Genomic DNA, 13,030 nt, shown 5'->3' with positions numbered 1-13,030 from the left:
AAAAGATTACCAAATTATGTTGTAGGTACTTATAAAGAACTACCTGAATTTGTAAAAAAATAAAAACTTTCCATTAATATAAAAAATAATGATACTAAATGCTTTCTTTGGTCAATACTCGCTTATCTTTACCCGGCAAATGATAGAAATGTTAATAGACTATCAAAATATGAACCCTATGAAAATGAATTCAACTTTAAAGAGAATACTAGTTTTCCTGTGGATTTCGAGATATTTATAAATTTGAAAACAAATATAATATTAGAATTTGTTTATTTGAAATAAGTGAGAATAAAGTGGTTAAAGCTCATTTTCCTATAATTAAGATCAATGGAAAAACTGCTACAGATGTTATTACTTCACTCTATTTTGATAATCATCAAGTTTTAATTAAAGGTTTAAGTAGTTTACTTGCATCTGAAATAACTAAAAATGGGCATAAAATTCGTGGAAGACACATTAATGAACATGAAAAATTTGAAAAACATAAAAAAAAGAAAATTTTGAAGATCCTGATATCATTATGCCAAAAACCAGGATCTAGAATTGAATTTAAAAATGTAGCTAAATAAATGAAAGTACCCTATTGCATAATAGCTGATTTTGAATCGTATAATGAAGAATTTAATCAAAAGAGGGGTAAAAAGACAATTAAAGTAGCAGAGCAAAGGCCATTTGCTTATGGACTCGAAGTATGTTGTTCTTTTGATACAACACAAAATAAATATTACGAACACTTTGGTGAAAATGCTAGTTGACTAATTGTAATTACCATAACAGAAGTGTGTACAGAAATAGCCAATGAGTATGAAGATAGACAGAGATCATGGTTATACACAAGAAAAAGTAAGAGAAAAGCGGAACTGTAAAACTAATAAAAGTTGTCGTTTTTGTGAAAAGGAAATAGTAGATAATAATTTTCATTTAGATTACGACCGCATGACTGGTAAAATTAACTATTAACTATTGACCTTTTTTACTTCTTAAAAAAAAATTTCAATCATGATTCCAATCTAATCCAAGAAGATTAATGCTGAAGCTTATTGATTTCTATGATTTTTTTGTGATTTCTTATTAACAAAATTTTTATAGGTATGATCGAACTTAATGGTAATGTAAGGCTTCGTGAACTGCCAATATAACTTCAGCCCCCCACTCTCCGCTCTTCACCACAGAACTGGATGCACCCCCCCCCCTAGACAAGAAGCTACGTACGCTCATGTGAGGATTAGTAAAAAAACGTCACTGACGAGCATTTTGATCTTTAACCGTTCGTTTAATTTTACATGGGCTTTTAATATACCCTGGCTTTTAAGTTATAGCGTACTTGGTAAATATTATTTTACTTACTTTTAAAATGTATTTCACTTAGAACTTAACCTTCCTTGTTGCTGGTCACTCCGTGGTCGGCTCCTTATTCTAATAGACAAACTTTTAAACAGATAGGTCTGAAGAAGACTTTGTTTGATTATTTTTTGTCTGCGATTGCTTATTATATCCTGGAAAGTTTGTGATCGTGTCAAGTCTGAGCTCATTTTTGCGTCAATTCAGAACTTGAATACTTTTGTACCAAGTCAGTTAGTTTCTTGAACTTTGCTAATTTGTGCATCCAGTCACTACTAACTAGTTTCAGTTTTTGTACCTATTACAACTTGGATTTCACTTTTGTTTTCATTGTTTTTTACCAAACAAATATTATTTTTTAGTAAATATTATTATTATTATATTATTACACAGAGTCAGGACGTCGCTTGTTTGTCTTGCACAGAGTTAGGACTTCGGCAATTCTTGCACCGACTTTTAGTTCGTTTCGTACCGATTCAATGCTTTGTTTGTCTTTTTTTGTATTATGTTAGAAGTTAGGTTGTTTTTGCACCGTGTCAGATCTTGGTTCGTTTTTTGCACCGAATCAAGACTTATCCTGTTTCTGCAATGAATTAGGAGTTAAGCTTGGACTTGGTTTCACACTGAGATAGCCTAGGTCTTAGCTCATTTTAGTCCAGACTGAGGATTTGGCTCGTTATTGCGCTAAGCCAGGACTAACCTAGTTTTTGGACCTAGTCAGTTCACAACTCGGACTCTCGGTCCTTATAAGGAGCTCAGGAATTTGCAATTTCAGATAGAATGGACCCCATCATTCGTTTCTTCGACGATTTTGTCTTTACGAACTGGTCAGGAAAGGTAAATGGAATAAATCACATCAGAGAAACGTTGCTCTTTACTTTGTCAGTGCTACTCCCTGAACGTTTTTCTTGAAAATCTGCTGACTTTGATTTTCTCTAACAATTCGTTGGTTTTTCGTAGAATAAATGTAAAAATTGAAACAATAAACTAATATCAAATAGTCATAAATAACATCAATAACATCATAAATAACACAGGATTGGGCATAAAATTGTACTATCTGCTCAGGTACTGTGCTTAGTCTTCCTGAGTGTAGAACTACCGGACTACTGACTATAAAACTACTTTGATGACAATCCAACTTCACCTTGAATTTGTTTGATTATGAATCTATTTTGTAACTGTAGCCTTAGATCTTTAATGAATAAACTCAGAAGCTAAGGTGAAAAAAAAACTATTTAACTGATATTTTGTTAATTTGTATCAATTTTGAATTTATGCGTGGCAATATTAGCCAAAGATTTGTGATCAACCTTTTAAATATTTCAGTACCAACCTTTATGATAATCAAAAATTTGGAAGTATATTCTTAAAGAGTTTTAATTTTGTACTTTTTTGTCGCAATAGTGGCCTCAGATTCGTGACCGACAAGTTCAGAAACTGTCTAATGCCACTTCAGTGGAAATCAGACATCATTTGTGAAATATGCCCTTAGTTTGTTTATTTAGGACAGACCCAAGTTTTGTATGAAATAATGACAGTCCCAGATCCATGTATGAAATATTTACTCATTATATTTTTTCAATGCAATTTATTATTTAGGAGAGACACCCTGTGACCCTAGTGATTTATAGTTATTCATCAAATAGGACTATTTGGTTGAAAGGGTCGCAGGGCGTTTTGTGCTCTACAATTTTACTGACTGAAAATCCTTCTATGACTAATTTCATCAAGCTGTTGACCAAAACTTTTCGGACCTTTTGATTTTTCTGACTAAAATAGTTATCATAAAAATATTGGCGTCATATGAACGTTTAAGGGCACATGAGTTCTTAAGGGGCGGTGCATTGCTCTCTGATCATTTTCGTCCTTCGAAAGGGACGCTAGAACTGAAATGTTATGAGTGAATAAGCTTCTCTTTAACTGTACACGACCATCTGTTCAATATGATGAGGCAAAAATATAAATTGAAGACGCATTGTTCTTTCCCTTATGCTTTGACTGTGATCTAAATCTTTCCCTGCTTTTAGAGCCACTGATTGGTGAACATGTTTGTGTAATCTGCAAAAATAAATTTGACAGTACTCTAAGCCTGAGAAATCACAATAATGAGACTCACAAGAAGGACGGCAAATTTTTCTGTCCAGAATGTGATCATACGACGAACAGTATGTCCGCACTTCTGACACATCGTCGGCGTCATACTGGAGAACGTCCATTTGAATGCAAATTTTGCGGAAGACGATTCAGCCACAACAGCACGTTAAACGAACATATGAATTTACACACTGGTAAGTTTTTTTTTAATATTTGTATTTTATGCTTAATATTGGATTATAAAGGGCAGTAGCCTTTTAAAATCAAACCGGTATCATCCTTGCTTGCAGGGAAAATGGACAAGTCCTGCTGTTTTGCTTTCTCTTCAGCTAAAAAAAAAAACAGACAGAATTTTTTTTTTTTTTTATAGAGGGCTACCTAAAAAGGCAAATACATTGCACAATTTTTGTGAAAGACAACTTCGCAGGAGAGCCAAGAAGTCTTTGGACATCGTACCATTTTATCATATGCACAAATAAGTGTACATAAGTCCAATTCTTAAGCACATAAGTTCAGTATGTGGTAGCCACAAAACAATTCTTTTTTCAAATGTTGTTTTTGACGCCACTGAATACGTTGAATTTCTGTATGTGATCAGTTTTTTCTCCTCAGAGTTTTTGCCAAATATTTTTTCTTAATTTTGTTTGTTCGTGAAAACTGATAAAACGAAACAATTTCTGTCTGTTTTTTTTTAGCAGCTTAGGACTAAAAATTTGAATGTGCAGTCAAGTTTCTTTTAAAATATAAATCACTGCTGAAACTCGTCTAAGAACTTTAGCAGTGATATTTTTTTGAATGTGAATTTCCCGCGATAAACTTCAAAATCTGAACGGTATCCCCCCCCCCCCCTTAAAAGAAAGAAAATCCTTAGGACGCTGAAGCAAAGTTTAAGATTCCAAGTAAGGTTGGATTATGTATCACAATGAAACTAGTCTAATTTCTTTGCCAATTTGAATTTTATTTCCAAGTTTAAAATCTAATAATTCTCCTAATGATTTAAATTCCGACAATGAAATGGTGATGAATCTGTTACAAAAAACTAACAATTGCAGTAATGTAATGACTTATGAAGTTCAGTCTCTCCCTTTAAATATATCTCTCATAGTCGGCCTTGTTTTGGGTTTTTCGTCACTTGGGGATATTTTTTGGATAAAGATTGTTACATTATTCAAGAGCGTGGAAGGTTTAGTGTTTTAAAACAAAAACCAAAGATTGACATGCCTACCCAAATACCATATACAGCTTACCCCCGCAGGCAGTATAGCATTGCCAAATGGAACCATATAATATTAAAATAGCTTATATTAGGTTTATTTATAAAAAAATTATTATCTTTTTAAAGCCTTGCAGTGAATGTTTAATTTGTTTAAAAGAAATGAAATAATACCATGAAGTAAAATTCTTTGGTTGTTTTCATTTAAGACAAGACAAGACATTAACAGCGATTACATTTGCAAAAACAACGATTACACCATGTTTCAGCAATCATCAGGGAAACCAATTGGGTTGTATATGATGGTTGTATCCATCCTTATAACCTACTAATAAATATCGATACTTCACTGGAAGGTAAGAAATTACAAAACTAAAAACCAGATAACAAAATTAATAAAAAATAAATAATTAAATATTTATTGAAGTTGTTAAGTATAGTCCTGAAAGTAATGTTTTAACCTACTATTAAACTGAGTATAATTATGTGCTAGCTTTATATTATTCGGGATGGAGTTACCCACCTGTAGTCCCGCAAAGGGTGAAAACAAAGATCCTCGTTGAGTGCTCTGAGCGTCAGACTTTATTCCTGAAGAACTCCTTGTTTCGTAACAATGATGAAAAGAATAGGACCTAAAAATTTCCCAAAAGCACTCTTCTGAATAATAAATATTCAAACGTTGGTAAACAAAAATAATTAGTCAATAATCTCTCAATATGTAAATATTGAAAAAAAAATTAGTTTACGTAAACAAATCAAGGCATCATTTTCAAATCTCATATAATCTCCTAAAACACGAACAACTTGATTTTAAAATTAGAATTCTTTTGAAACTTAAACAAAAGAACTGGTGTGGAGTAAACAACCATATATTGGGACTGATAAGAGGATGGTAGAGGACCATTAGAATTCTTGGTGGAAACTCATTCCTTAGTGTTCTTATAAGAGGCAAACTTCTTCCCGCTTTTGCGGCTACTGCATTACAGTGCAGTTTCCAAGTCAAATTATAATCAAGATAAAACTCAAATATCTAACAATAAAAGCTTGATTTAACACTACACCATTCAGACGAACTTCATTTTCTAAAACATGGGGAGTACTATCTCTGCTTAAAGTCATAAAATTTGTCTTAGAAACATTAACTGATAAACAGCTAAACTTAATAAAACTGACCAATTCATCTAGGTCTTTGTTAGCCTTTTCAATGAAAAGATTATGTTACCGTAAACATAGTGTGATTAGAAAAGGATTTAATTAATGTCCCAAGGATGTACAAACGCACGGTACCAACATAAATTAGGTACAACCAGAGGCCCAAGCACCGGACTTTGTTGAATTCCGCAATGGATACTATAACTTCTTGAAATGCAAACTTGAGTATTCACTCTAAATTTTTTTGTCCACTAAAATAAGGCTCAAACCAATTCAAGAATAAATCTTGGATCCCTAAACAACGTAGCCTACTCAATAAAATCTTAAAACAACATTATCAACCTCCTGAATTCTTTTTTTTTAAGGAGATACGTACAACATGTATTTATTTGAAAATTTCTTCGTTTGATTAGTTATTGAGGTAAAAACGTTGAGTGAACGATAAGTAAAAACATTCACTTAGCCTTGAGCTTGGCTTGACAAAAAACATTAGCTTAGGAGTCTAAACTGTTTGTGTGACTAGCTTTATTTTTCTTTTTTATACCAAACAGGTCATAGTGAAAAACTAAGTAAATAGTGACTCTTGTTGATTGTAAACGAAACTCTAGAAGACGAAAATTTGGTACCATTATACATGCGTTGAAAGAATCTGCTATATGAGGTGCATTCAAACTACCAAGCTTATAACTACTAACCCAACGTTATTAGCACAAGGAAACTTGCATAATTTCAGAAAAGGGTGGAAACACCCTCCAAAAGTGATCCAATCGTGATGAAAATCGCACGATCAAATTCTGGATGTACAAAATTTTTGTCAAAGGATTTCAAAGCCCGTAACTACGAAAATGCAAAAATTAGGTATTTTCGAAATGTTCGATGGATGGTCTAGGCATATTTGTTTTTATTCTCGTCTGTGGCTATGGAGAAAGGTAGTTATGGATGCATGTTCATTTCTTTTCTAAGAATTCTTGTTTCAAAGAATATCTTAAAGGTTTCATTCTGACCTAAGTTAAAAGCTCTAGAACCCTTTTAAGCTACAAAAAAGATCTCGGAACAGAAGGGAGCTGGTTTTTTCCCATTTTCAGCCACAAGGCCACAATTTTATTCAGAAAGGGTCAAAATACTAGCGGATTCAAATTGTTAGAAGCCCGTTGAAGCTAACCTTGTAACCTCCCAGTATGAGGGCTACTGCTATGTGATGGTACATTTGTAACTAAAAGTATATTTAGTTAATGTGAAATGGGAGGTTATAATAGACCTTTCTTAGTCTTATTAATCATTAATAATTAATTGAGTATTCACTCTAAATTTTTTGTCCACTAAAATAAGGCTCAAACCAATTCAAGAATAAATCTTGGATCCCTAAACAACGTAGCCTACTCAATAAAATTTGTGTGACTAGCTTTATTTTTCTTTTTTATACCAAACAGGTCATAGTGAAAAACTAAGTAAATAGTGACTCTTGTTGATTACCTAACCTAACCTAGTTTAATTTCTTTGCCAATTTGAATTTTATTATCCGTATTACCGGTTCAGATACATAAGGAAAATATGTACCCTCAGTCATTCCTGAAATATGTTTCATTCTGACGGAAGTTTAAAGCTCTTAAGCCCTTTTAAGCACCAAAAAGATCACGGAACAGAAGGGAGCTGGTTTTTCCCATTTTTAGCCGTAAGGCCACAATTTTATTCGAAAAAAATCAAAAGACTGGCGGATGAATATTGTTAGAAGTTCGTTGGATTTAGATAAATTAATAAGGTAACCTTGTAACTTCCCAGTATGAGGGCTACTGCTATATTATGGTATATTTGTAACTAAAAGTATATTTAGTTAATGTGAAATGGGAGGTTATAAAAGACCTTTTTAGTCTTATTAATCATTAATACCCGTATGAGTAATTATCTGTATTACCAATTCAGATACATAAGATAAATATGTACCCTCAGCCATTCCTGAAATATTCCTGACTGGTTCTTTTGACTACCTGCATGCATATAGTGCGTTTTGGTTTTGTTCAAAATAAACCCCAATATCCTCGTAAAGTTTCACCTTAACACCCTTAACAATTCCGGATGTATTGTAGATTCACTCTTTTCACAACCATATATTTAATTATTTAATCAAACATTCTCTTTAACATGTCCTGTAAGCTTCGGCGCAATACTCCAACCGTTCCAAAGATATCATAAATACTCCCTGTGACAAACATGGATGAAAAATAACGTCTCTTATTTTAATTTCAACATTTCCAATGAAATGGTCTGAAAGTTCCACCGTAACACCCTTAGCTCTTACTGAAATATTGCAAATACGCCTTTTTGACAATTTGGATGCACTTATTACCTTCTGATTTAGTTTTAAACCCCCTCAACATTCCCTAAAAATTAAACTTTCATTCCGTTTTTGGCTCCTAAGATATTTTATCTATGCCATTTTGTCAACGTGGATTCACTGTAATCCTTTCGATTTAGTTCAATAGTAGTAGCAGCAGTAGCAGTAATAGTATTAGCCATGAAAGTTTCTATTTAATATCCTTATTCATTCTTGGGATATTACTGACAGAACCTACTGACAGTCAGCATGCGCATAGCGCCTTTGATTTAGCTGTGTAGCAAAATAAACTTTTCCTGAAAGCTTCTGCTTCGTGTCCTACTTTAGTTTTAAAATATCCCTTCTGTGTCATTTTGACAATATGGATGACAATATGGATTTTGACATCCAGCATGTACATAGTGTGTTTTGATTTTATCCAACATCCCCTAGAGATTCCCTGAAACTTGCCTTAGCAACCCTAGCTTCAGTAGTAGTAGTAGTCGTTGCAGTAGTAGTTATAGCAAGAGGGGTAGTATGCACGTAGTGTCTTTTGGTCAGTTCAGTATTTCCATTAACATCCCCCTTCAAGTTGTACACTGGAAGTTTCAACTAAAGGGTTTTAGCTGGTCCTGAGATAATACTGTTGCACTCTTTTGACGGCCTATATGCAAATAGTATGTTTTATTTAGTTCAACATCCCCCAAACATTTCCTGAAAGCTTCACCTTAACACTCTTAACAAAATTAGTTTTAATAGACGTATTAATAGTAGTTACATTAGTAGCAGTATGCACATAGTGTTTTTTTATTTTCTTCCACATCCATCTCAATATACCCTGAAAGTTATAAGTTGATACCGTAAGCAGCTACTGGGACGTTGTTGGTACGTCATTTGACAACCTGCATGTACATATTGTTTTTGGTTTAGTTCAGCAATCCCTCAACGTTCCCTGAAAATTTCACCTCATTTGCTTTAGTGCTAGCTGTAGTAGGAGTAGCAGTAGCAATAGAAGTAGTAGTAGTAGCGTGCAAACATTACCGTTTAGTTAGTTCAACAACCTCCACAATATACCCTGTAAGTTACAACTCAATACTCTAAGCCATTCACTAGGTTTTGTTTACTCGCTCCTTTGACTACCATCATGTTCATAGTGAGTTTTGATTTAGTTCGACTTCCAACTCCATATTCCATGAATTTTTTCCTTAAAACCATTAGCCTTAGCAAGTAATAGTAGTAACGTGCACATATTGCTTTTTGATCAATTGGTCATCCCCCTCATCGCTCCCCGAAAGTTCAAAATTAATACCCTAAGGCATTTATTTATACGCCCTTTTGACAGCCTGCATGCAATTAGTATTTTTTTTTAATTTAATTCGACACTCCATTCAGTATTACCTTAAAGCTTCACCTGAATGCCATTGCCCTTGAACATCAAGGTTCGAATATGCCTTCTCCCCTTTTCTGGGTGAAATTTTTCATATGTAAGCAGAAAAAAACAAATGTATAACCTATTGTTCTTGCCCTAGGGGCTCTGTGGGGATGTCATCCCCAGAGGCATAGCTATTGGACCTTTCAACTATGTTGATCAAAATGGCTATCTAACATTTTTACCTGATGTCTTTGGGGGAAAAGGGGGCCTGGTAGTGTTTGTGGTTGTCCTGCAATCAATTTTGACTCTTAATAAGGGCACTGGAATTTTCAATTTCTTACTTAATAAGCCTCTTCCGAAGTTTCTACGACATCTTCCATACGAAGTGCGCTGCTGAAAATAAAATAATTATAAAAAATATTGAATAAAGGCCACTTCGTTCTTTTCTTGTCAGTGATAAGTTTGAAGAGAGTTAATATCCTTTTATTTGTGCTCTGTATATTTCTTATTTGTTACTTTGGGCTCCACCAAAGACGGTTCCTAATTTCAGATATTATAACGAGCTCAAAAGGAGAAATTTAACACTTATGACTTAATTTATCTTCCCAGGGTAGTATACACATACTCGGTTACCATGTTCATTCTTTGACCGTCACTACGGATGCACAAGCTCCCCCCCCCTTTGTTAAACTTCGGCCCACTCCCCTTAATGGTCCATTGTAACTCTTTGATATTTGCAATTTTTCCTCACTTTTTACATAAATCACCCAATTCCTGTTTGTAGTACTTTAAGAAGCCTCCCATTCTAGAGTATTTAGTTAAAAAGGGATCATCACTACGTATGTCGAGTGTTTTTTTCTGGGGAGTATTTTTACATTGCAAAATTGGATGTGGAGTCACACGCTACAAAAATAGGCAAAAACTAGTTTTTTACCTCTCATGAACACTCCCGTTTTTCGACTATTGAGCTATGTGTGCTCTGAACAATTTATGTCTCCTGGCATTTCCGAGGCTTTGTATTAATTCACAGTTTGTTGGAGGAAGACAATTTAGAGCTTTTTAATAATCACAATCACAATATACCACTGCATTAATTCCAGGCAATAAGCCATTTAAGTGTGATGAATGTGGTGCTGCATTTACTCAAAGGAAGAAGTTGCAGTATCATCGATGTTCTTCACCGTATTTTGAAAATGATGAGTCAAGTGAACCAAGATATACGTGTCCAGACTGTGGCAGAAAGTTTTTCAATAAAAAGGGATACGCTCATCATAGGTAAGGACGTTAGTTTAGTCTTTATAGACTCCACTAGTACTACTGACAAATGATCGATGTGAAGGGCTTCCTGAGGCTAAAGCAGCTATAATGAACCCCCCTCCCTGCAATGGTATTGATAGCTTTAATCTTTGCTCCCTCTTATAAAATTCCAATTTACTTCTAATGTTTTCTTGCCAAAATAACTGTTTTATGGGTTGCAATGTTAAAACGTGACAATTTTCTGTGGTGTCATCTCTTTTGACAACAAAAAAGGCACTTGATTGGCGGTTCCCAGATCTGTGGTATCTGCACCCTTAAATGTACGTGGAAGCCTCTGGTGGAGAGAGTACGCGAAAAAAACCAGTCATGATGGATTCACCATCTTGGCCATTGGCATTAAACAATTATGCAGCATAGCTGATGATTCGTTAATCGGGGCGATTCTGTGAAAGCATGTGCATGCTATTAATAACTGAGGGAAGCACTGGAAAACCATTCGGGTGAAAAACCCGCGATCACAAGACATGTAAGATTTTATTATGAGAGTCTGTCATGTTGCTCAAGGTGAATATCGTACAAGCTCCGGATTGCCCCCATACTACACATATTCACTTGTAGGGCAATCAGGCAACCGCTATTTGTCTTTACCTTACTAAATTACCGTACGAAGACACAAAACTATTGTGTGTTTTTTTCTAGTGTCCCATCCAATCTTTCTTCACTCAACACACTAATCTTCGGTTTACTGCAGTGCCTTGTTTGTTTTGGAGTGCACGACTTGCAATGTAACTTAACTAATAATTACAGATATCAGATATTTTCTTGTGGTAGCTATTAGCTCAAGCCACTCCTTACTTATAGTTAGTTTCTAGGAACTGTTTGATCATTAACGTTGACATGTACAAAAATATACTTTATGGCTTCTTATAGCTAAAGTTTGGCTATTAACTTTGATAATTAACTTTGATATGGATACCAAAATTTGTTTTATGGCTTACAAGAGCTAAAACACGTAAATACATAAATAAGCCAGTACAAATATTGAAGGCAATTTTCCGCCAAGGAGTCAAAGTTGTTAATTATAAAAAGGGAAGTGCAACGAAATCAAGAGTTTAAATTGTTGTGTGAAAATTTTGGTAGCCTACTTGTCGCATTGCTTTTTCATACACATCTGGAGGAAAGGTACTGGCAAGGTTGTTTGAAAGAAATGAAGCACAAGTCTTTTTTTTAATCGATCTTTTCAGCTGGTTTCCAAGTTTCAAGATTGTGATTGGTTTCAGGAGCTTGCGTGCTTAAGTGACACTTGTAAGAAATTAACAAACTTAATGTAGGATTACTGAACAATTCCACTAACATTTCCAATGTACCTGGCTCTATTTAGTCCATGATAGAGAAATTACAATTTTTCGAGCCCTGTCTCATTAAGCATCAGTGTGATGTTTTCGGCACACTTCACTGTTTCCTGATGGAAAACAATCTCGAACTATCAAAGGGGGTAACATTTGATACTATTGAATTTTACATAAAACTTTATCGCAAACTATCAGATGGAGTAAAATTTGATATTGTATCACACTTAAAGCACATCAAATGTTATTCATGAAGTACTTCCTGGAACAGAATAGTAGAGAAATGGACTTCAAATTTCTTTGATGAAACCTATTTTAAGTAGGTAACCAATTTGTCAATCTCATATAAAGAGACATTAACTGCAATTTCAACAGATTCTTCTATGTCTTCTGAATTTAAACTCACAAATCTTACTCAGTTCTGGGCAGTAACAACGAAAGAACGTAAAAGCATTCATGATAAAGCCCTGAACTATCTTTTACTTTTCTGAAGGTCAGTACTCCTGTAGAGGCATTTTCATCCAATGTATTTATCAAGAACAATATAGAAATAAACGATGTAGCTCCACATTGTTAAAACTTCAGTTGGACTATCCAAATAAATTTGGCTTACCGTAAAAGGAATATATGTACAGGATTAAATATGTAATTTTTATTAGGGAATTCTAATGTTCAGGTTGAAAGAAATAGGAATATATGGTACCCTAGCTTAGGTAAATTTGGTGTAGGAAAAGGAAGTACTAATGGTCATACGCTTCTGCAATTTTGAAGGTATAACAACGTGGTTATAAATAATACAGTATTTGGTTATAAAATAGCCAATTAAATACTGTTATTGATGTTTAAAGCGAAGATTAGTATCAAGTTGTGTCTAAGGTTAATCTAAAGCTGAAGTTTAGGAAGGGTAACCACCTTCCGGAAAGTTATGACATTGG

The 13,030-nt window shown here is 34.1% G+C and overlaps 1 protein-coding gene and 1 long non-coding RNA gene across 8 annotated transcripts in view; one reads left to right on the top strand and one right to left on the bottom strand.

Annotated features, from left to right (window-relative positions):
• LOC136029233 (uncharacterized) overlaps window positions 1-13,030 on the bottom strand; it is a 114,897-nt gene that overhangs the window by 3,857 nt on the left and 98,010 nt on the right. Inside the window, exons 2-3 of the long non-coding RNA XR_010617997.1 lie at window positions 9,732-9,882; window positions 5,178-5,286 (exon numbers count right to left, since the gene is read on the bottom strand). This is a non-coding gene — a long non-coding RNA (uncharacterized LOC136029233). The remainder of the gene's footprint in view (window positions 1-5,177; window positions 5,287-9,731; window positions 9,883-13,030) is intronic.
• The window catches only part of LOC136029177 (zinc finger protein 436-like), a 74,430-nt gene that overhangs the window by 45,708 nt on the left and 15,692 nt on the right, over window positions 1-13,030 (top strand). For all 7 annotated transcript variants that reach the window (XM_065707326.1, XM_065707335.1, XM_065707351.1 and 4 more), the window contains exons 4-5: window positions 3,375-3,635; window positions 10,590-10,764. In XM_065707326.1, the coding sequence (XP_065563398.1) occupies window positions 3,375-3,635; window positions 10,590-10,764 (436 nt within the window). The remainder of the gene's footprint in view (window positions 1-3,374; window positions 3,636-10,589; window positions 10,765-13,030) is intronic.

Source organism: Artemia franciscana, chromosome 1 (assembly GCF_032884065.1).
Source record: "Artemia franciscana chromosome 1, ASM3288406v1, whole genome shotgun sequence".
Lineage (NCBI taxonomy): Eukaryota > Metazoa > Arthropoda > Branchiopoda > Anostraca > Artemiidae > Artemia > Artemia franciscana.
Note: the sequence above shows the minus strand (reverse complement) of the source record. Positions and strands in the feature narration are given on the sequence as shown.